The sequence below is a fragment of the Pithys albifrons genome, chromosome 19, assembly GCF_047495875.1.
Source record: "Pithys albifrons albifrons isolate INPA30051 chromosome 19, PitAlb_v1, whole genome shotgun sequence".
Lineage (NCBI taxonomy): Eukaryota > Metazoa > Chordata > Aves > Passeriformes > Thamnophilidae > Pithys > Pithys albifrons.
In genome coordinates this window covers 3,018,715-3,041,259 of record NC_092476.1, presented here as the reverse complement: position 1 = coordinate 3,041,259, position 22,545 = coordinate 3,018,715, and the positions used below count along the sequence as shown (strand labels likewise).

General features: G+C 53.4%; 1 protein-coding gene and 1 long non-coding RNA gene across 3 annotated transcripts in view; both read left to right on the top strand.

Annotated features, from left to right (window-relative positions):
- SLC39A11 (solute carrier family 39 member 11) overlaps positions 1–1,692 on the top strand; it is an 82,986-nt gene extending 81,294 nt beyond the window's left edge. For both annotated transcript variants that reach the window (XM_071573773.1, XM_071573772.1), the window contains exon 10: positions 55–1,692. In XM_071573773.1, the coding sequence (XP_071429874.1) occupies positions 55–133 (79 nt within the window). In that variant the 3' untranslated portion in view covers positions 134–1,692. The remainder of the gene's footprint in view (positions 1–54) is intronic.
- A 14,509-nt stretch (positions 1,693–16,201) lies between these two features.
- LOC139680775 (uncharacterized) overlaps positions 16,202–22,545 on the top strand; it is a 44,242-nt gene continuing 37,898 nt past the window's right edge. The window contains exon 1 of the long non-coding RNA XR_011699410.1: positions 16,202–16,412. This is a non-coding gene — a long non-coding RNA (uncharacterized lncRNA). The remainder of the gene's footprint in view (positions 16,413–22,545) is intronic.

The window sequence follows — 22,545 nt, the reverse complement described above, 5'->3', positions numbered from 1 at the left end:
CCCAAAGATCATCCCTGGCTCCTTGGAGCTCACATCTGCCCTCTCTCCCTGCAGTGGCAATGGGAAGCTGGCATCCTGGACCTCCATCCTGGGATTTGTGGTGATGATGTCCCTGGACGTTGGGCTCGGGTAGGGCCACGCTCCGATCCCAGGGAAGACTCGAGAGCCGCGTGTGCGGCGTTCGGAGCGGGACACGCGTTATCCTCCAGACTGTTTTTGTACATATCTTTTCTGGATCTGGTTTGGTGTTGATTTCCTATAATTTTATATCTCTCCCTGCCCCCTAATGTCATGTTGATGGTTTTCAAAGCACAAATATGGGTGGTTCCTCCCAGATCCTGCTTTCCTTTCGCCACCAGATTTGGTTTTCCTCTCGGGAGGGTCGTTGGATGATGCTGGGCTGGTTTCTCTGAGTCAGGTCACTTGGGATTTTGATCATCTTTGTTCTGTAGAAGGTTAGAAATTCTCTGTCCTGTGTTGAAGCTGGGCTGTGGTTCAGTATTGAGGCATTGGAATGGAGTAAACTCCTTAGGGAGTCTTGAATTCCACCCTTTTTTGGGAAGCCAGGTGGAAGGCGTTAGAGCTACGATAACACACACACAACATGCCACGGGATCACAGGTCTCCTGTATCCTGCTGGTCCTTGGAATGCTTCAGGGAATTTGTTTTGATGGATGCAAATAGTCCAGGCAAATAAAAATGATTTTTTTGGGATGTCTGCAAGGGGGAAATGTCATTTATTCCTAAGTTTTTCTCATTGAGGCACTGTTCCAACGCGTTGTGTCCAATGTTCCAGGGTTTCCTATGGAAAAAAACTAGGAAAGAAGAATTTTAGTGTTTTCTAGCACATACTCTTTGACAAAGCAAGGTGTGGTCCTCCACACAGTTGCTGATGTGCTGCTTGATGCTCTACAGCTGGATACAATTCCACATGGACCTGTGTTTGGCCCTCCCAAGGGATTGCTGGTTTACAGCTGCTGGTTCCAGTGGACCAAAACTCCCTGAAGAGCCAACACAGGTTTCTCCTGATGCTGGTCCTGGTCACACTTCAGCTGCAGAAGAGCCTGAAGCCAAGTCAGCACCTCAGTGTGCTGGGAGCCCTTGTCTTCCTAAGCATCAGGATGAATGAATTCATCAGGATGAATTAATTATCCCACCTGAAGAGCCAGAAACACGCACTGTGGGCACCTGCCTCTTCACCTGATGCTTTCCAAGCATCTCTTGTGGAATGGCTCTTCCTGCAGGACTGATCCCTTCCAGGCTGAGGAGTGAATCCTGCCCATCCCTGTGCCCAGCACACGCCCAGGCGAGGAGGGAATCCCCAAGGCTGGAAAGGTGCTGCAAATCCCAGCTCCCTGTCACTAGGGATGCTTCCATCTTCAGCACAAAGGGCTTCCTTAGAGTCTCCAGTGGAAATAACTGGATCATCTGGCTGCCTCCTGCTGCTCAGTCCCTCTGGATGTGAGGCTGGGACGTCACGGATCACCCTCCGGTCCCACTGGGGTGGCAGCCAAAGGGAACAGGTTTGAATAAACTGAGTCGGAGCTGGGCATTTTCATTTGCTTCCTTTTTTTGGTTGGATTTCATTTGTATTTCATTTGTGGGTCACTCTGGATGATACAAAACTACTGTTTGCCAATGGATTTGACCTTTCAACTGTGATTGGTTTCAATAAATTGGAAATAGAGAGTTTGCACTGCTTTGTTTTCATGCTGTAAAGCTGTAGCTTTGCTTTCCCTCCCTCCATTCTGCTGCATTTCTTTTCTCCATCCTAATTGTTCCTGGCTTGTCCAAGGCCCTGCCTCTTGGCCAGGAAGGCAGCTGCTTTGGGAATGAAAAATAGGGGGAAAAAAAGCCAAGGAAAGGCAGTTTAGCAGTGCCTCATCCAGACACCTGTGTGTGTGTGTCCCTGGGGACCCTGGGGCTGCAGAGGTGAGCCAGGTATGTCCAGGCACAGGGAAAATTTGGGATTGTGACCCTCTGCAGGAAAAGCAAGGGGTGTCAGGACCCTTTTTTTTAAAAAGCAGCAGGTGTTGTCTGTCCCTGCCATCTTGGGGTAGGAGAAGGAAGGGACCTGGCATGGCTGGGAATCAGTGTCTCCTTCCCAGTGCCACCGGTGGACAGGCTGCACCATCTCCCACTGCTCTTCACCTGCTTTCCAGACGCACTAGAAGTGTCTGTAAAGCTTTTAGCTCTCTGTTTTCAACCTTAAAAGCCTTAAAATACTCACTGGTGTCCAGGGGTTGGGATTGCTCCAGCCTGTCAGTAATATTTTCTGCTTTGATTCCTGGCATGTGGTGTAAGCTGGTACAAAACCCACATGATACAGTTAAAGGCAGCCCTGTAATCAGATTGCTGTGAGATAATATCATGGAGAGCATTTAATCCTGCTTGGATGTAGCCAGCCCAGATGATGCTGATGCACATTGGAGCCGTAGGGAGCGAGTGGGGAGGGTGATGCAGAAAGCACGTAGGAAAATCTGTCTTTTCTGTTTGTCCCCTGGGGGGGGAATGAAATTATTTCTGTGTTTGGTGTGATTGAAAAGCTGGCAGGGGGCCAGGGCTGAAATTACCTGTGGAAACAGTAAGTGTCGATGAAAAGGTGGAGTTTGGAGCAAAGGGAATATAAACACTCAGCCAAGGCCTGCCGAAGGGAGATGGGCTCCAGTCCTTGGATGGAGGAGCTGGGAATAGTGAAGAGACCAGGCTGGAGGGAAATGAAGGAAGTTATCCAATGGTTTGGGATGGGTTCTGGGGTCCTGGGGTATTCTTGGTCTCAAATCTGTGCTTGGATGAGTGTCAGGATGCAGCTGAGGGACTGGTGTGGTCCCTCCCCATCCCAGGCAATGGCCACTGAACCCCCATCCTGTGTCTCTGCCTCTGGAAAATGGGGAGGACCTCTGGCCCACAGCACCCATGCTTGTGGTGAGCACAGAGGGAGGGGTTTCCCTCTTTCCATCCTTTCCTTGGGAGGGCGTGAGCCTTTGGAGGGTTTGAACCAGCCCTTAGGCAGGTTGGAAATATCCTTTGAGGTCCTTACAAGCATAAGATGACTTTTAGCTGTGATTTCTCCTCCCCCTACTAATTTTTCAGTAAAATTCAAACCCTTTAAACTCTTAGGGTTTATAAATAATAATAAATCTTTGCATTGGCTGGGGGAAACTTAAACTGTGACTTGTCTCCATCTAAAAGTCTCAAACTCAAAAAGATGAAGAGCTTTTTCTAAACAGCCCCTGTAGGTGCTTTTGCAAGGGGGGGTTAAAACTCACCCAAACCCCCCAGTGTGAGTTGGTGGCCTCTTTGCTGATGCTTTTGTGGATGTTTTGGGGTTTTGCAAGCCCTGATGATGCAGGGGCTGACCTGAGTGTTTAGCTGAGAATGGGAAATTTCCCCAACTCCTGGAGCCCTGGAGGTGCCTGTGCCTGGCATGGGCAAAGCTTGGAGGTGGTTCAGCACTGCATGTGCAAACACATGTGTCCTGGTGTGGGGCTGCTGCTCCCAGGGCTTGGAGTGCAGGGCTGAGTGTGTTTTCCTGCTTTTCTTGTGGTTTTTTCACTTTCAGAGGCTGAACCACAGAGATGATGTCCGGGAGCAGGATGAGCACAGTGCCAGACTGAGCTGGTGAGAGGCAGGGGAGGAATCCACAGGAAACTCCTCTGCAACCAAGAGGTGCCCTGGGTGAGTGCTGGGCTGTGCTTAGAACCAAGTGGAGGATGGAGAGGTTGCTGATAGCTCGGAGCATGGCGCTGTCCCTGTGTTTGTCCGGGCATTAGGGCTTTGGAGAGGGGATTACATGTGCTGGTGAGTGTGTGATGCAGAGCTCTGGGCTTCTCCCTCCCCTGGTGTGGCTGATGGTCTTAAGGTGAAAGAGAGTAGATTTAGATGGGATATTGGAAAGAAATCTTTCCCTGTGAGGGTGGGCAGGCCCTGGCACAGGTTGCCCAGAGAAGCTGTGGCTGCCCCATCCCTGGAAGTGTCCAGGCCGGGTTGGACAGGGCTTGGAGTAACCTGGGATAGAGGAAGGTATCCCTGCCCAGGGCATAGTGTGGGAATGAGATGAGCTTTAAAGTCCCTTCCAATCCAAATTACTTCATGGTTCTATGATTCTGTGATCTATCCCACTTGGGATGCAGCTCATCCATCCTGACAGGAGCAGTGGTGCGAGGAGAAAGCCTGTCCCCTTTGCTCCAGGCAAATCCCACCTTTCTCCCTGTTTCCATGCAATGCCAGGCAGCTCCTGGTGATTGCTCGAGTGGCACGTGGCAGACATGGAGGTTGGCACCACAGCACAACACCTGGTCAGATGCTGCTCTTCCCTCTCCATCAGCTCCTGCTGGCCCAGCTTGGCTCACTCCTAGCTGGAATAGACATGGGAACAGGCCATGGGTATGGCTGTGCAACCAGGGCAGGGAAACTTCCTCACTGGAACAGTGAAGGGGTCTCTGCTCTCTGTGACCAGTGACAGGACCAGAGGGAATGGCTGGAACTGCATCAGGGGAGGTTCAGGTTGGATCTTGGGGGAAGGTTCTTCCTCCAGAGGGTGGTCAGGCACTAACCAGGCTCTCCAGGCTGCCAGAGCTCCAGGAGCCTTTGGAGGGACAGGTGGGATGGCTGGGGTGTCCTGTGCAGGACCAGCAATTGGACTCCATGACCCGTGTGGGTCCCTCCCAGCTATTCCCTGGTCCCGTGCTGATGCCACGGGAGCGCACCCTCCGCACCCGCTCCGCCGTGACTCAGGGCGCAGGAATGGCTCGGCATTGCCGGGCGCTCGCCAGCCCGTGCCGGGGGCTGGGGGAGGCGCAGGCGGCTGCGGTTTGCAGCACCGGGCGGGGACACGAAACCCCGAGCGAGGGCTTTGCACGCAAAGGAACAATAATCCCATTATGAGGCCCCACGGCAGCGTCAAAGCAAACACGGCGCGGAGCGGCTCTCGGGCGTGCGAGATGCGCGCCCGGGGTGGATCGTGGCACCTGAGTCATTGCTTATAAAGGGATGGATTTCACCTCCCTCCCCTCCCCTTAGGAAAGAAACAATTCAAACCTGGAGACAAAATGACTTCTATTCTTTGTGCACGGCCTTTGTTGTACTTGGCAGCGAGGCAGCAATTAAAGCCGAGGCGCTCACGCTCAGCCCGCAGGCTCCGGAGCAGAGCTGGAATCCTCTGCCCACTCCCAAGCCCATCCTGCTGGCCCTGCAGGTGCCACATTGCCTTGCTTCAGTCCTAGAGTGGACCCCCCAACCCCCCCTCCACCTCAGGAACAAGCCTGGGTTTGGGGATGGGAGGGAAGACAAGAAATTTCAGCTCATGGTGCCCTTTCCCCAAGGCAGCTATTATGGGGTTAGTGAGATTTCATAGAATCCCAGAAAGGTTTGGATTGGAAGTGACCTTAAAGATGATCCAGTCCCACCCCCTGCCATGGGCAGGGACACCTTCCACCAGCCCAGGTTGCTCCAAGCCCTGTCCAACCTGGCCTTGGACACTTCAGGGATGGGGCAGCCACAGCTTCTCTGGGCACCCTGTGCCAGGCCCTTACCCCCCTCACAAGGAGAAATTCCTTCCCAGTATCCCATCTAACCCTGCCTTCTGGCAATGGGAAGCCATTCCCATGTCATGTCATTCTAAGCCTTTGTCCAAAGTCCCTCTCCAGCTCTCCTAGAGCCTCTTTAAGGTGGGAGGTCTGGAAGCTTCTCCAGACTGAACACTCCCAACTTTTAATTCAATACCAGTCTATTTTTCAGGTATTTAGTGGCACTTTCTAAGTGGGTGTATTTAGTCATGCATGGTCAACCAGTGCTTGAAAAGGTACGTGCTTCTGTCTGTCCAGGACTGCAGCACATGGATGAGCTCCTGGTTGCCTCTTTCCTGGTTGTTTTACTTGGAAGACTTAATTTTCACTGATCAGCACCTGGGTGGTGACTGTGGAAAGGTTCCCCTCTGCCATCTCAGTGGGATGTTCTCCATGTGGTTCCTTGGGTGTTGTGTGAGGTGGGAAATGTTAATGTGAAGTACCATCAATCCAGAAACAGATCTGATGCTAATTCTTCAATCCAGAAGGTTGTTCCCAATGGGAAAAAACTAAAATTACACACTGTGGGATCTGCAGTTTGCACAGCTCCCATTTAGTGCCTCTCTTCTTGTTTTAAGGCTTTTACAGTGTGAGGGTTTGTGCAAGAACGGGGAGAAAATATTTTTAGTATGTCCTTGGTTGAGATTTCTGGGAAATGTTTTTGTGCCTTATAATCCTACAAGGGGGATCTTGGGAGCAGGAAACTGAGCCTGAAGGTTTATTTTAATATAATCTTACAAAATGCTGATGATAACTAAAAAGCTTTTTAGTCCAGAGCTGGTTTGTGTGGGGAGTCATTTAAATCTCTCTCTGGCTGTTGCCTTCTTGTGTTCTCACAGGAACAAGGACAGTGTTCCTGACCCTACACACGCTCGCTCCCAGCTCGTCTCACACGATCCTTCTGCTGTGCCTGGAGCAGAAACAACCCCACTGCTCCAGAGCCCGTGTGGAAATAGGAGGGAAGAGAACAGCCTGGATCTGCTTTGCTTTTACTGCAAAATAATTTCCCTGCCATAAAATCACCAGCGTGAGCCAAGGGAAGATTAGGTCATAGGGAAAAATGCTGGTTGGGAAACAATGGAGGGAGGTGCTGGTAACGGCCGGGGTGTGGGACACCCCACAGCCCCCAGGGACCCCCTCTCTGCTGGGACCCCCTCTCTGCTGGGACCCCCTCTCTGCTGGGACCCCTCTCTGCTGGGACCCCCCTCCGCTGGGACCCCAACTCCATCAGGACCCCCATCTCCTCCAGGACCCACCTCCACTAGGACCCCCCTGTCCCCCAGGACCCCAATTCCATTGGGGACCCCAGTTCCACCTCTGCCATTCCCAATCCCCAGCACTGCTCCCCCATCTCTGTGCAGGACAGACCAACAGCATCAGCATTCCAATCCTTTTTAGATCCCTCTCTTTCCCAATGTTAGGACAGTGAGGGCTGGAGCATCCCACTTTATCCCAGCCTGGTGTTTCGGTCTGGGCTGGCAGCAGGGGCAGGAGTAAGGCTGGATTTCAATCACAAATCAACATCTCACAACATGTTTTGTTTTTCTCCTTTCTTTCCAGGACGTAGTTTGTCCCAGCTCAGCTGTGCCAGTGGATGGACAAAGCCTCTCTGGGGATCTGCCCCCTGAATGCAGCACGGCTGGTGTGTCCCTGCAGGTCAGAGACCCCCAGGAATTTGAGAGAGATGTCCTAAATCTTGGCTTGATGAAGATTTCACAAAATCCCTCCAGTGCCCTCAGTTCTGGATGGGGAGAAAAACCCTTTGGAGACCAAGAAAAGGAATCCTGACAACAAGGACCCCTCGAGGCCTCTCAAATCATTAAACAAATTAAATTGTTTAGAAGAAGGAGGCCCAGGTGACTGGGTGTGAAACCCCTGGGGCCTCGGTAATTGCTGTGCAAAGGCAGCACTGGTGGGTGGTTGAAAGGCAAAAAGATTTTGGGGGATTTTTCCTCCCTTGGTAACAGCTCCAGCCCCGTTTGGCTTCGTGGACACTCAGCCGTGCTGGGAGCAGGAGCCTGGGCTGGAATGCCCGATGGGATGCTCTGTCTCAGCAGGGGATGGTGCTGTCCCTGTCCCTTGGGGTGGGTAAGAGCTCCCCAGTCCTCCCCAGTGGGATCCAGTTCTTTGAATGGACACTGGCTCACAGTTTGTGGCCTCTGACAGCAGCCCTGGCTCTTCCTGCTTCCATAGGCTCCAAAGAGGTAACAGGAATATATAATTTTTCCTTATGTAAACCTTTTTCTCATCTGAAAAGCTGAGCAGAGCCCACATCCAAATCACCTGCATGGGGTGTCCAAACCTCCCACGGCTCCAGAGGGAAACAGAGGAGGGGCTGCTGTGCCTTTCCTTTAGCCAAGGAAAGGTGCAGAATTCCTGAACCCTGCTGCCTCCCCATTCCCGGGGTTAGCTGGCTCAGACAAGAGAACTGCTAAGGTGAAGCACTCGGGTTAGATGCTGTGGAGCTGCAGGAGGGACTGGGAGTCTCCACAGGCACAGGGACCCCCAGCTCTGCTTTTCCCAAGTCCCGTGTGCCTGGCACTGACTGGGCAGTTCTGACTGGAAATTCATTTCTTAGGGATATCAGCCCTTCAAGTCCTTTTAATTATTAGTCGGTCAGCACTTCTCAAGTCAATGTATCTTGTAATACCAACAGGAAACACCAATTTCTGTGCCAGCCCTGTGAGCCAGGAAGGGACAGCGCTCCTTTCAGAGTCAAATGATGAGTATTTAATAACAATTAATTGATTTTATTATTTAATACAGCCAGAACCAGCTCCACTGAGCTGCTTAGCCCTGTGTGCCTCAGCTTGGACACAGCCAGGCTGGGCTGAGATATTCCCATCTGGAATGGGGTGCAGTGGACACCGAGGGGGCTGTGCAGTGTCTGGGGCTGTGCAGGGTCCGGGACTGCCCTTAGCACAGTGAGGGTGGAAAATGCTGCTGAGACCCAACAAGAGGCTGAGATTCCTTCTCCAGGTCTTTTTCCTCCCTCCCCCTCTCCCTGAAGCTCTCCCAAACAAGTGCTGGTTTATTGCTGCTCGTTTCCCAGCTGCACAAAGGCTGCCTTGTGCCGCCGAGCTCCAGATGTTTCACATCTCACAAAAACTCAAGCACAAGGTACCTGTTTCACTGGAGCACCAGCTGACCTGGATGGGGATGGAGCTGCCTCCCAGCCTTCTCCTTGCCTGCCACTGGCAGCTGTGGGCAGATCCCAGCCCTCGGGAGAGCAGATGGTGCCTGGAGCACTCACAGGTTGGTGCAACTCCCTGTTGGTGCTCCCTCGTTTGGGGTGCAGGGGATGGGGTGTCACACATGGAGCAGGATGGGAGATGCTGCCTCAGCAAAAGCAGCTCCTCAGAGGGAGCTGGGAGGAGTCACAACAGAGATTTTGTTCGTAGAATCATGGAAATCACTGCATGGTTTGAGTTGGGAGGGACTTAAAGCCCATCCAGTTCCATCCCTGCCATGGGCAGGGACAGTTTCCACTATCTCAGGTTGTTCCAAGCCCTGTCCAACCTGGCCTTGGACTCTTCCAGGGATGGGGCAGCCACAGCTTCTTTGGGCAACTTGTGCCAAGGCCTCCTCACCCTCACAGGGAAGAATTCCTTCCCAATATCCCATCTAACCCTGCCCTCTGGCAGTGGGAAGCCATTCCCCCTTGTCCTGTCAGCCAACCCTTTGTTGGCCCCAGGGACAGGGATCTGCAGGTCCCAGGGCTCTGGGACAGCCTTGGGTGTCCAGCTGCTCCATGGCCCTGCTCTTGCCCATGCTGAGGCTGTACAGGAATCCCTGTGTCCTTGCCCTCTCCCTGCTGCCACAGGGCTGGGCTGCTCCAGGAGAAGGTGACCCCAGGATTGTACTGTCAGCTTGGGATGGATCCCATAAAGTCCTGAGGATTGTGGTCCTGTGGGAGAGCGATATCCTGGCTCTGCTCCATCTCCACCTCATTCCTTTGACTGCAATCCCTTAATTGTTCCCAAAAGCACATGACAAAAGGCAGGGAGATAATTACAGGCCCTTGCCCCCCCTTATCTTGGGAGAGAGTGTATTGGGCAAACAGAAAACAGGATTAATCCCACAGAGGAGCTCTGGAGCTCTGCAGGGCAGGTAGGGCTCATTTCCTGCCCCTGTTCACAGCTCTATCACCTTTTTATTATGACTGTAATTATCCTTCTCCATCAGGAGCTCATGGAGATGTCAGGTGGCACCAGACATTCCCTCTCCTGTGGGCCGAGGGCTGGGCAGGGAGGGCTCTTTGACAGAGGAGGGACAGTGATGCTGCCCAGTGTCCCCAGGCATTTGGGGACACAGTTTGGGGACATGCTGGCTCTCAGCAGGCAGTGAGCGCCTGCCCTGCCGTGGACCTGCCCTGCAGATGAGCCCATGAGCTCTACAAATCCCTGGCAGGAGTTTGGAGCCACGTGGGAATCGGTGTCTTCTCCCAGGTAACAAGTGACAGGACACATGGAAACAGCCTCGAGGTGTGCCATGAGAGGTTTAGATTGGATATTAGGAAAAATTTCTTCATGGGAAGGATTGTCCAGCCTTGGTACAAGCTGCCCAGGGCAGTGGTGAGTCCCCATCCCTGGAAGGATTCAAAAGCTTTGTGGATGTGGCACCTGGGGACATGAGCGAGGGGTCCATGGGGACAGGGAATGGTTGGACTTGAGGATCTTAGAAAGCTTTTCCAACCTAAACCATTCTATGACTACTGGGATGTCTTTCTCCCCAAAATCTGTGTCTGGGGAAGGTGAGGAATGAAGGCACAAGGTGCAGCCAGCCCTGGATCTCCTGGGAATGTACTTTCTGTGGAGAGAGCAATGGAAGGGGTGGTGATGGCCAGGGGAGCACCTGGACCCGCCTGGCCTGAGCAGAACCCAACCCACCCTTGGGCTGGAGGAGACCTCTCATCTTGGAGATCCAGTGGGAGAACAAGCATCATTCATCAGGGCTGGCAGTGGGAACCCAAGGAGGAGGCAGGAGAACTCCCACCCTCTCCTGCCAGGACACTTCACCCACCGGCTCTCCTGGCAGCAGAGAGGCCTCCGGAGTGAACTGACCCCCGGAAAATGCTGCCCAGCCAAAGCAGCCCCTCATTCTCATGCAAAACGTGCTGGGGGGAGGGAGTGACTCCCTCCAGAGGGGAGCAGAGCAGGGCAACTTTGCGGGAATGAAGTGAAGTAATCCCTCCCCGGCACCCCGAGCATATAAAGCACAGCAGAGCACAAGTGCCTCTCTGTCCCCTCTCTTTCTTCTCTTTCCCTTTAATAATCTTTCTCTTTTGTCCCCATACGTTTCCCCCATGTCATTGTCCCCTCCTGCTGCCATAGCCCATCACAGCCGGACCCTCTGCCTTGGAGGTGCTCCTGGTGCCACCTGTTTTTTCCACTTTATTTTCCAGGACACCTGATGTATTTATTTGCTTTGCTGGTGGTTTTTTTTTTGTTTGGTTTTTTTTTTCCTCTGGTTTAGGGACTATTAAGTTTATTCCTTCTTCCCCTGCCCTGGGAGCCCTGGTTAATGAGTAACCATAGTGTGCTCCGAGGCAGCTGTCTCAGACAAACTGACGGAGACTTTTTTGGAGCTGCATAAGGGAACGTTTGTTCTGCAGCTTCTCAATAGATCCTTGTGCAGGAGGCAAGAAGTGTGGGGAGAGAAAGAAAGAGACACTAAATCACTGCCCTCCTCGAAAATCTCGCTGCGTGTGTGTGTGTTTTTATGCCTGTTTAGAATAGATGTTAGATGAGTCACCTTTTCAAGTTGAAATAATGAATTTATCTTCCCAGCAGAGAACACAATGTACTTTTTAACAGTGTTTTGGCTTTAAAGGTCTTTTTAAGTAACTTAAGGATAAAATACACAGCCCATATAGACCCTGCCATGGGGTTGGTGTTGCAGGAGTGGGAGTTTTCTTTGTCCTTGTCCCACTGTAGAGCAGATTTGGCTTTTATGGTTCATAATTTTACCTGTTCCCTTCCTTTGCTTTTGTTTTATGGAGATTTTGGGGGTTTATCTGATATTTTCCATTGGGGTTAAGGCTGTTTTACCTTCCCCAGGATGCTTGGCTGATGGGGCCAGGCTACAGGAGCTGCATGCCATGGAGTGGGTGAGTCCTGGTGTCCCAGAGTCCTGTGTGACCTTGGTGATGGCACTTAAACCTCTTCCCTGCTCTGCTGGTGTCACTGAGCAAACAGGTGACGGATGTGCCTTTTTCCTCACAGCCTTTGTGGCTTTTTCCTCCCCAGAATGCTGGGAGTCCATGGAGGGTGGAAGGGATGTCAGGAGCGGGCAGAGAGTTGTGGGAGCAGGTACCAAATTGTTCTTGGTTATCTTGGAATGACAGTCTTTGGGTTTCTCGTGGCAGGTGAGCCCCTCAGGGACTGTGGTGGGACATTCCTGCTCTGGACCTGCCTGGGACAAACCCCTCCATGTGCTGTGCCCCTGCACTGCCCCTGTGCACCTCACAGCCCTCAGCCCCTGGGAAAAGCAGCCTGTGGAGGGGACAGTGGTGTTTCCCAAGGGTTTGCCATCCCTGCAGCCTCTCAGCTTTGCTTCAGGTCCCTCTGAGGACGTTCCCCTCTGCTCTTGCAGCCGGAGCAGCCCGTCCTTCCCAGGGACCGGCCGGCACACGCCTGTGGTCCAGGCTCTGATCCAGCACTGGGGCAAAAACTAAAAACACGTAACCACACTTTTCCTCCTCTTTTACAAAACCTCAGCTTTTGGTTTTGGTTGTTGTTTTTTTAAAATTTGGGGATTGGCTCAAGTTTTGGGTAAAGATTCAGGTTGTTTGTGTTTTACCTGACACGCAGCTCCCCATTCCCTGGAGCAACAGTTCTTTATTGGCTCCTGCAGGCACTTGGCACTCTCAGCACACGAAATGAAAAGCTTTTTGTTTCCATATTTCAATATATTTATATATATTTAACTGGTTTGGGGAGGGTATTTGAAGGTCAGAGGACTTTCAGAGGTTACTGTGCTGGCCAGGCCCTGGGAACAGCCGTCCTGTGGGAACTCATTCCCAGCTCACCCTTCCCCACTCTTTATTTTGCCAGTGCTGGTGCCCATCACTAAATGCTTTTTTTGTTGTTGTTGTTTCTGGTAAAAATCAACAGCAAATTCCACAGTGAATTTTATAGATGTGCCATTCCTGAGCTGGTGTGGTAAAAGCAACCTGACCTAAGGCTGTGAACCCAACTGTGCTCCCACGAAGGTGTTTGTACCAACACAGCTTTTACAGCAATGAGCAGTTTTTGTGGCTCCCCCCTCCCCTTGCTGCTGTGGGGCAGGGCAGGGCTCCCATCGCTTCCTGGTGCTTTCCCTGTTTGCCTGCAGGAGCAGCAACCCAGTCCTTCCCCCCTGACAAATTCTGGCCATTGGTAATTCTGTATCTCAAGGATATTCTTCTGGAGAAAAACCAGTGCCTGTCCATCCTCCTGGTGGTCTCTCATCCCTTTGGCAGTGTAGCTGTGACATGGAGCCTCAGAGCCAGCGGATCCAGTGGCCACAGTCCTGTCCCATGTTGGATTTGATATTTAAAGGTTGGATTCTGTCATCTTAGAGGTGTGTTCCAACCTAAATGATCCTGTGATTCCGTGTTCAGCAGCCCTTGGACCGAACTGCCGCGTCCTCCTCTCCACAGAGCACTGCAGGTCCCTGCCCTTGAGGGATAAAGGATGCCTTCAGCTGCTCCAAGAGGATCTGTTGGGAAACTGCTGATTTTCTGTGCCTTGGAAACATCTGGTTGACATTCTTACATCCACAGGCTTTTGTGCAATTACCCCTGTTCCCTGTTCCCTGATCCACACACATTTTATCTTGCTTTGTGGGCAATCCTGCCCCCTCCCTGCCCACACCACCCACCCCAACACTCCTGTGCCCGGCCCACACTCCTCATTAAAACTTTGTGCTTTTTCCTCTGGCTCAGGACTCCCCTCCCCATCTCAGCAGTGGCTGAGGAATGCGAGACAGGAATGCTGTCCTCTCACAGGGATCTGGGAAGGGGGGGGCACAGCTGTCACTTCAAAACAATGTCTGTGTGTTTGTGTTTGCAGCCCCTGCAGCCGTGGCTGTGTGTGCAGAGCTCCTGCTGCCTCCCCTGGCACCCACGGCCCTCGTGGCATCTTCCAACACCTTCCACCAACACGTCATAGTCTTGCAAAACCAGGGCTGGAAGCATCCCATAAATCAATGTCAAGCTCTTCTGGGAAGGAGTAGAGCAGCTTTCCATTGCAATGCCTTCCTCAGACCGGTCTCGGAGCCTGCTGGGGGTGTCTGGGCAGTGCAGGTGGACCTGACCAGCACCCAGGTGCTTTACACCAGTCAGGGGCTGGCCCAAAAGCCCCAGGAGCCATGGCACAGCCTTAGAGAGCTGCAGGTTGTTTGAGGTGGCGATGTCTAACAGCTCTGTGTCCTGTGGGTGTGTGGCTCTGAAGGAAATCCCACTAAAAAAGGAAGTAAAACTTCTTAATTAAGTTATAAAAATGGTGATTTGCCTTCTGAAATCCCAGACCATCAAACCACACAGCTCTGACTGTCCATAGGAGCCCTTTGGAGACCTTGCTCAGGTGGTGTTGGATCAGCAAGAGCCTTTCCATTGGCTCCAGTGAGCTCTGGGTCTCATCCTGCCCAGGAGCTTCACAGGGCCAAATGCTCCCATCCCACACAGCACAAGGAGCTTTTGCTTCAGGGCAGCTGGGCCACTTCTGCATCTCTCTGTCTGTCTGTCTGTCCATCTGCATCCCAGTCCTGGCTTTGTGGTCTGAGCTGCTTTATGCTGGACCTCAGCCTATCCAGCACCTCCCTCCCCACTACAACCCCCAAACTGGCATCTGCCAATTTCAGTGCAAACTATTATGGTTTGGGTTGGAAGGGACCTTAAAACTCATCTCATTCCACTCCCTGGCCCTGGATAGAGACACTTTCCACTAGACCAGGTTGCTCCAACCCGGCCTGGAACACTTCCAGGGATGGGGCAAAATAAACCCCATTTTACTGATGGATGAGAAAAGGGAGAAAAAGTGAGCAGCCAAATTTCTGTGCTTGAGTAAAACCAGTGGATCTCCCAGAAGCTGGAATCAGGATTTTCCTGCCACTTCCAACAGGGAAGGATTGTCAGACAGATGGTGCTTCACCCTCTCAGGCTCTGAAGCTGCAGAGACTTGCCAGAGCAGTGCCAGGCTGGCACTGGACTGGCATCAGTGGCCCCCGAGGGATGGTGAATCCCATGGGAGCAGCACCTGGGGCCCTGCTCCTCCACATGGGCATCACCCCACCAGGCAAGGGGCAGGGCCAGGCTGGGGTGGCTTGGGGGACACCTGGGGGCTGCAGCAGAGCCCCCCATCAGTGCGTTTCCCCAGCTCTGCTCTTCGCTCTGAGTTGCGTTCTGGCTCTTGCCAAACAGGTTTTAATTTCCAGAATGTGGGTATGAAAAAGCAGCACAACCCCCTCCTCCACAGCTCTCAAATATGGCTTTTTTTTCTATTTTATATACCATAAACGATGACCTTTTCCCTCCTTCAGCAGGCAGCCAACACAAGCACAACAATGTGATTTGTGCAGCGTTTCAGTTGCGGTTTCTTCAAGAAATTCATCTGGTCTCAAAGCAATTAAGGGAAGGGAAGCATTTCCACTCCGGCTTCAGGCCCTGAAAACCTGCCAGGAGGGTTTTTTTCCTTCCCCTCCACTTTCCCTGTTGCCGCCTCAGCCCCCCTTGCTCCCTTGTCCTAGAAAACTTCTGCGGTTTCACTTCCTCAGCTCTTCTGAGCGTGGGAGGGTAAATCCTGACCTGGTGCAGGTGGGAAGACACTGGATCCGTGTCCCTGTCCCTGCACAGCTGGTGGGGTGAGACATTGCCCACATGGAGCCAAGCCCACCATCCAACTGGATGAGGGTTATGCAGGATCATCCCCTCCCCTCCCAGCACCTTGTGCATCCCCTCCCCTGCCACCCTCCTTGTGCCTGATGGCCTCTTTAGGACATTTCCCAAAGCACGTGGGGTTCCTGGAGCAGCAGGGAAACCCGTGGGACAAGACTCTGTCCTGCCAGGTGACTTTGCCTGGCCTGAATGTGCTTGGAAGAACGGGCTTTAAATGAGCCCCTCAGTTAACAGCACAGTTAATTGCTCATTCATTCCACGGATGGGTTAATAATTAAGTTAAATTAATAATTGAGGCAATAATTAAACTAAACAATAACCAATACACGGGACAATTGAAGCGCTCGGTCTCCGAGCTGGTGTTTTGGTGCGGTTACTCATTTACAGTTTAGGCGCCGGATTCTGCACTGGGCCGGTTTGGCTGTGCCAGGGATGCGACTCCGAGTCCCGGGAAAAACTACCGGGAAAAACTACCAGGCAAACGCACCGGCTCTTCCCCCCGGGGAAGGTGGAGAGCGGCGAGGTGCCGGTGCAGAGCGAACCCCCCGATCCTGCCCCGCCACTCCCACGGGTCCCCCCGCACCGCCCGCGCCCTCCCTCCCTCCCCGCGCGGGCCGGCCGGAGGGAGGGAGGGAGGGACGGAACGACGGAGGGAGGTGGCTCCGGGCCGGGGGAGGAACTACAAGTCCCGAGAAGCCGCGCCGCCCGCCCGCCGCCCCCCGGGGCTATATAAGGGGGAATGGCCCGGCAGCCGCCGTCGGAGCATCCCTGGGCGCGGCGGAGACGGTCCTGTTCCGCATCCCGGGCACCGTCACCGCCGGGGGTATTCCCGCCGGGAGATGGGAGTGGGCACAGCCCCTCGGAGCGAAATGTGGGTATGGAGAAGGAGGATATGGAGCAAGAGGATGAGGATGCTGCCGCTCCCGCGCCGAGGGACCCGCAGCGCCGGGACTGTTCCGGAGGCCGAGGTGGGTGCCCCGCTCGGCTCGGGGTCTGCCCGGGGCTCCCCCGCCCCGCACTTGCTCCTGCCGGTCCCGTTACGCGGTGCGGCCCCGGGGGCTGCGGGTGCCCCCGGGGGTCCCGGCGTGGCGGGGCTGAGCTGGGCGCGGGGCTGGCCCCGATGGTGGCCCCCGCTGGATCCCCCCGTACCGCCGCCTTCGTGTCCCACCGCGTCCCGTTGTTCCCCATCCCCGGGGGCGAGGGGGCTCCGGCCGGGGGATGCTCCTCGTTCGGGGGCCGAGCGCGCCCGGTCCCGGGGAACGGGGAGGGGTCCCGTTCTCACTGAGGAAAACCCCGTGGCTGGTATTTCTCTTCGTTGTCTTTGGTATTTTGATTTGTTTGTTTGGGTTTTTTTTTGTTTTGGTTTTGGTAGGGTTTTGGCGGTTTGTTTAGGGACGCACACACGACTTTCCTCTTCCCCGACCGTGGGAATACCTTGCCCAAAAGGCTCGCCCCTGGGCAGGTGCCCAACAAGGACGATGGGCAACATCTAAAGCCCCTCGTAACCTCCTCCCCTCCTCTGCTGGGGTCCGGAGGGGTCTCCCCGGCCTCGGTGACCCGTGTGAGTCCGGGAGCGAGGGACACTTGATCGAGGCTGGTGATTCAGGGTATCTGTGATGCACAAGAGCACTTCTGTGTGAATTCTGGAAAAATATGAATGACTCCCTTATTCTGCTCGCTACAACAAAAAGACCACACCAGTCTAGACCTGCAACCAATAACACACACAGAAATTAGTGCTGTCTGCTCGCAGGGACCCGGCAGGAGGAGAACACCAGCCCTTGCAGCGTGTGAGCCCACTGAGTGGGACGGAGGGCCCGGGATGCCTGTTTGGGGAAAGGATGTTTGAGGTTACTTTGATACAAACAAGAGAAGCTTTTATTGCCCAGACATTGTTAGTGTTGCTCTTTGCTGGCTTGAATGTGTTTCCTCTGAAGGGTTTGGAGGCTGGAGGAATTGCTCAGCTCTTGCTAATTGAGACATCTTTTTATAATCATGGTCACAGCTGGTGGGAGGGAAGCCGGGAGAGGAGAGAGCTGGTGACTCAGGCATTGGGAAGAAGCTGCGTCTTGGTTTGCCTGGTGTTGTGAAGGGGAGATTCCAGCTTGGAGGCTGGAACAGGGTTCACCAGGACACTGTCCTTCTCTGCTGTCAGACAGGTGATGTTTTCAGGACATCAGCTTTCTCATTTCCCTGCAGAATTTGATTGGGGGGATAAAATTCTTCCTGTTTGCCCTCAGTCACTCTCACAGGTGGAATTCTACAGTTGTGAGAGCCCCTGATAGGGAGACATTATGGGGCAGAAGGAGCTGCAGCATTTTTGTGTTCTCCTTTTCAAAGGCTTTGCTGCAAAAAGAGCCAGATCTGCTGGGACTTGCCTTTTCAGAGTTTCCCAGATGTTTCCATGTTCAGGTGTCTTAAACAAAAAGTGGTCTGAGATGTAGCACCCTTCAAGCTTCACTTGATGAGTCAGTGATAACCCTTTTTGGGGTGTTGTTGAAAGGCTGTGGGGTTGTTCTGCACCCCTCTGACAGTGGGGACTCCAGTTTTTTGGTGGGAAGAGGCTCACAGCTGAAGTGAAGGTGCTTTGCAAGCACAGTGTATGTGAAGGGAATTGTGATCCACTTTTTGTGCTGGCAGGAGGAGGTAAAGTCGCTCCATGGCCAGGAGTGTCCCTGTCCTGGTGTCTCCCAGGGTGGGAGGGATGCTCAGCTCTGGGGAAGGCTGCAGTGGGCAGGGTGAGGTGTTGGTGGAGCAGACACTTGTGGGTCTCTCTATGGAACTCAGGTGCTCTGGCAGACTCAATTACAGGAGCTGGAGGTGCTGGTGCTGCAGGTGCTCCTCCTGCCCAAGGAACGGGGAGCAGGAGTGTGTCCCTGCTCAGCTGCCTCTGCTGAGCCAGGAAATCTGTGCTGTCAGAGGCCAGAATGGATCCTCCTGCCTGCAGGGACAGGGCTGTAGGAGCCATGGGGGAAACAACCCAACTGGGCTCCACCCACAGCTCTGGGAGGTTGTCAGGACCCAGTTTGGAGGCTGAACTGGGGCTGCTCCTGGTCTGGTCCCCTTGGGCAAAGACACCCACCCACCCCCCAGCCCCCAAGCCCTTTGGAATGGCTGGGCTGGAGCTGTGACCTGGGGAAGGTGGATTCACCCCTTCTGGGCTGGAAAAGACATACTGGGATAGTGGTTGGTCACCCTGTCACCAGCAGTGGAAATCATGAACTCTTTGAGGACCAGCTGTAAATTAAACTACATATTGTGGGGGTTCGGTGGTCTCTGACTCAGACTCAGGTGCCATCTCACCTGCCTGACTCGTGCTTAGTGTTACAGGTGCAGAGCAGAGAGGACTTGGGGGATGTTGGGACCTGGGGCTGGGTCCTGACTGATTTTTGGGATGCTTCTGCCTGAAGTGAAGCCCAGCTGTGACACCTGAAAGCCAATTTGGCTTTTCTGAAGGCTGGATTTTGGTGTGCCTTCCTCCTGTGCCTGGCTTTAAATCTGTTTGATCCAGTAGCATCACTTCTCCTTGGTGATGGGTATTTTTAGTAGCAGTTGACTCAGGTCTGGACAGTTTTGGACTCAGGTTCCTCTGTCTGGGGGGCTCTTCTGTACAAGAAGTGATCAGAGTGCCTTAAATTTTTGGAGACGAAATGTTTAGGGCCACACCCTCTGCCCTTCCTCTGGCTTCCTGAGCCCTGGACACCGAGGGAACAATGCCAGGAGCACAATGCAGCGTGCTGGGGGGCTTTTGGGCTTGTTTGAACTTTGAACAGCAAAGCAAAGCAACAAAAGAGAGGGCAAGAAAAGCCCAGGGCTCTGCCAGTTACCGCGACTGGCCAGAAACTTAGAACTGCTTTACAAAGGGTGGCCTTGTTCAGAAGGGCTTATTTCATCAGAAAGATGTATTTAAAACAAAAATGAAGGGGCAAATGCTTGCAGAAAGTCCCCCATGTTAGGGTAAACACTGCATGAAAACACTTTTATTGCCTCCTATAACTCCCTAATAAATACTGTTCCTTTTTGATGAAAGCTCTTAACAGAGGATTAGGGTTTACAGTGTGCTGCCTTATTAGTCCCTGGGGACAGAGCCATGCTCAGAGTGGCTCTGTGTCCTGCTCTCAGCCTTTTCAGAGCTCCAGGCTTTGCCCCTTGATTGCTTTTGGGTTTTTCCCCCCTCTGTGGCAGCATCTGAATTGCAGGCAGCGCTTTCCTGGACCAGCACCCAAGAGGAGGAGGGGAGTGAGTGTGGTCAGGGAGGTTGTTCTCACCTCGGTTCCTCTGTAGGTGTGATTCTCCCACACAGAGCTGATGAGGTGTGGAGACCTCGGCCCCAGGGTTATGCTGCACCCATGCCCTAAGAAGGTAACATTTTTTTAAAATTCATTTGGCTCCTCTTTCTGCCAAGCCACAGATGTTTTTTTGAGGGCTAAAACCTAAGCCTTTAAATAAATGTGTTTGATCCCTGGGTGGTTGTGCAGCTTTCCTGAAAAAAAGAACCAAACCAACAACCTCCCTCAGAATGGATTTTGTATCAGGAGCAAATGTCTAGTCAGGATTTTTGTAAAGCTTATTCCTCTGGGGTTTTATTCCTGCTTTTTCTCCCTGGGAGCAGATCAGAGCTGTCATCTGTCTTGTATGGCTGTAGGAAAACCTTCTGTGGTCTTGTGATGGAGCAGGGATGGCTCTGTGCTGAGTAAAGCTCAGCCTAAGGCAGCCTTGAACCTCTCTGGAAACATGACTTGATCCCCAGGGCCAGCAGGTTTTTGCCTGGTGCCAGAAAGGAGTTCAGACTGGCTTTGAAGTGCTGCTCTGGACTTCTGAATGTGTCCTGTCCAGGGTCAGGTGGAGGAAGGTGCTCTGGGACCAGTGTCACATCATCCCCAGGCTGGGGTGGCTGGCCCTTCACTGCTGTCATTGGAGTTTGCTTCAGCTTCTGCTGCTGGTCCTTTAAACTCTGCTTTCAGGCCAGGATGTTTCAGAATTTTGGAAGTTCTTCCTGAACTGGTGTGAGGAAACACACCTGTGGTGTGTGGGCTCTCCCTGGCAGGCAGAGGAGCAGGGAAGGTCCCTTTAGGATTTGTGGGCTGACTGATGAGGGCGTTTCTGTTGGGTGACATTCTCCCCTGCCCATCCTTGTTCTCTGCAGATAAACTCAGTGCTGGGACTGGCACATGTCCAGGCAGGGTGTCTGGAGGGACAGGAACCTGCTGCTGCCATCTGGGACCTGGGCTGCCAGTGACACCATGAGGCAGCTTGACTTGCTCTGGATGGTCAGGGGTGTAATGAACTTGGGAGTGAACTCTGGGAATTAAAGCTCACAGGGGCTTCTCTGCACTTCAGACTATGGAGAGCAGGTCCCTCCCTGCTGGAGGGGTGGATGAGCTCCACCAGATTTCCTCGTGGCCAGCACTGCTGTGGGTTCAGTTTTGTAGTTGTTTCCAGCATCTCCTCAGCAAGTGAAAGTGAAGAGGGAATGAGGGAGCCTGTGGAGTGAGGTCCTCAACACCTCTGGAGTGATGGTGGGATGAGCAGGGCTCAGTTTGGGGTGGGACAACGTTGGCACCTGGGCTGAGGCTGCTGTGAGGTGCCAGAAATGCTGAAGTGCAGCCTGTGGGGTGTGTGGGCAGGAGGGTCCTGCTGGGCTGGGCTTGGGGAGAACTCTGTCACCAATGGACACGAGGGTGGTGGGAGCTGATAAGGAGTCACCCTGGAAGTGGCTGGGATCTGTGGTGGTGCTAAGCTGGAGGTGAAGCTCACCAGCCAAACTGCTTTGGTTTAACTCCTCTTTCTGGGCTGTGGGAGACCAAGTGTGTGCAGAAAACTCTCCATCAGCTGGGGAGGAAGAGCTGCTCACCTGGAGAAGGCTGGCAGGTCTTTCTCCACCCCTGTTTTCCCTGGACATGCCATCCTCTCTCTGCGTGGGTATGGTTTGTTTCTGGGGTATGGTTTGTTCTTGCATCCCTGGCAGGGTGGGTAGTGCCATCCTATCCCATCAGTGGATATTTGAGCCAGTCTTCCTGGGATAATCCCTCCTCTGCAGTGTATTCCTTCTGAGGCAGGAGGACCTGCAAGCAGCTGGTCCTGGGGAGGAGGAGGTGGTTCATGGAAGTGGTACCTGTGGGAGGGAGGAGAAGGTGGTTCCATAGAACTGGTACCTGTGGGAGGGAGGAGAAGGATGAGGCATCCCCTGCTCGCAGGATCTGGGCAATTCCTCAATAAACTGGCAGTGCCCATCATCCACCCTCAGTCTATCCAAATGGAATATGTCAGGTCTGCCCAGCCCAGGGCTCGGGGGGGAGGGAGGGAGGGAGGCAGGCAGAGCTTCCCAACCCCGCGGACTGGATGGGAAATAATGATCCTCTTTTTATAGCTTCTTCAATTGTTCCTGAAAATCCTTTTTAAAAGGAGGAAAGTTCCTTCCTTCCTTTCAGCTCCCGGTATCTTTAAGAATTCGCTCCATTGTGAGCCCAGGACAGAGACCCTTCTATGAGGGCTGCCCAGGCGCTCCTCGGACCCCCCTCCCCGCGCCCCCTCCCACCCCAGCCCAACAAGCCCCCATTCTCCTCTGAAGAGGGTCCCTCTGTCTAACGCCAAGTAACTCTTAAGGGTAGCATTTATCCTCGGGCACTCAGCTCACAAAGAGTGCTGGAGTGTCAAATAAACTCACTCCAGCCTGCAAAGAGAAGAGGAAGAAAATACAAAACCCCCTTTATTTCCACCCCTGCAGGGAAACAAATACGCACTTTGTGCTGGTGAGCAGCGGCGCCCTAACGAGGCAGGGCAGGGGCTGTGCTAATGTGCATCCCAGAACACTGTGTGGCCACAGCACACGTGAGGGGCTGTGCAGGGACCTGGCACAGAGCAGGAAATCAAAATCCTCCCCAAGAGGTGCTGGCCATCCTTGTGCCCGCTGCTCTCTGGGCAGAGGGGTCCCTGCTCCCTCTGCCAGGGTGTCAGGGACCTCCATGGGTTTGGTTTAGAGGGGTGCAGGGAGGAAGGTGCTGCTTCTGTCCTGGGTGCTCTGCTGAGGTTGTCACCAAAGGTAAGGGAGAGCATGCTTGGACATAACTTCAGCAGGTCCTTTAAGCCCTGAGGGGCTCA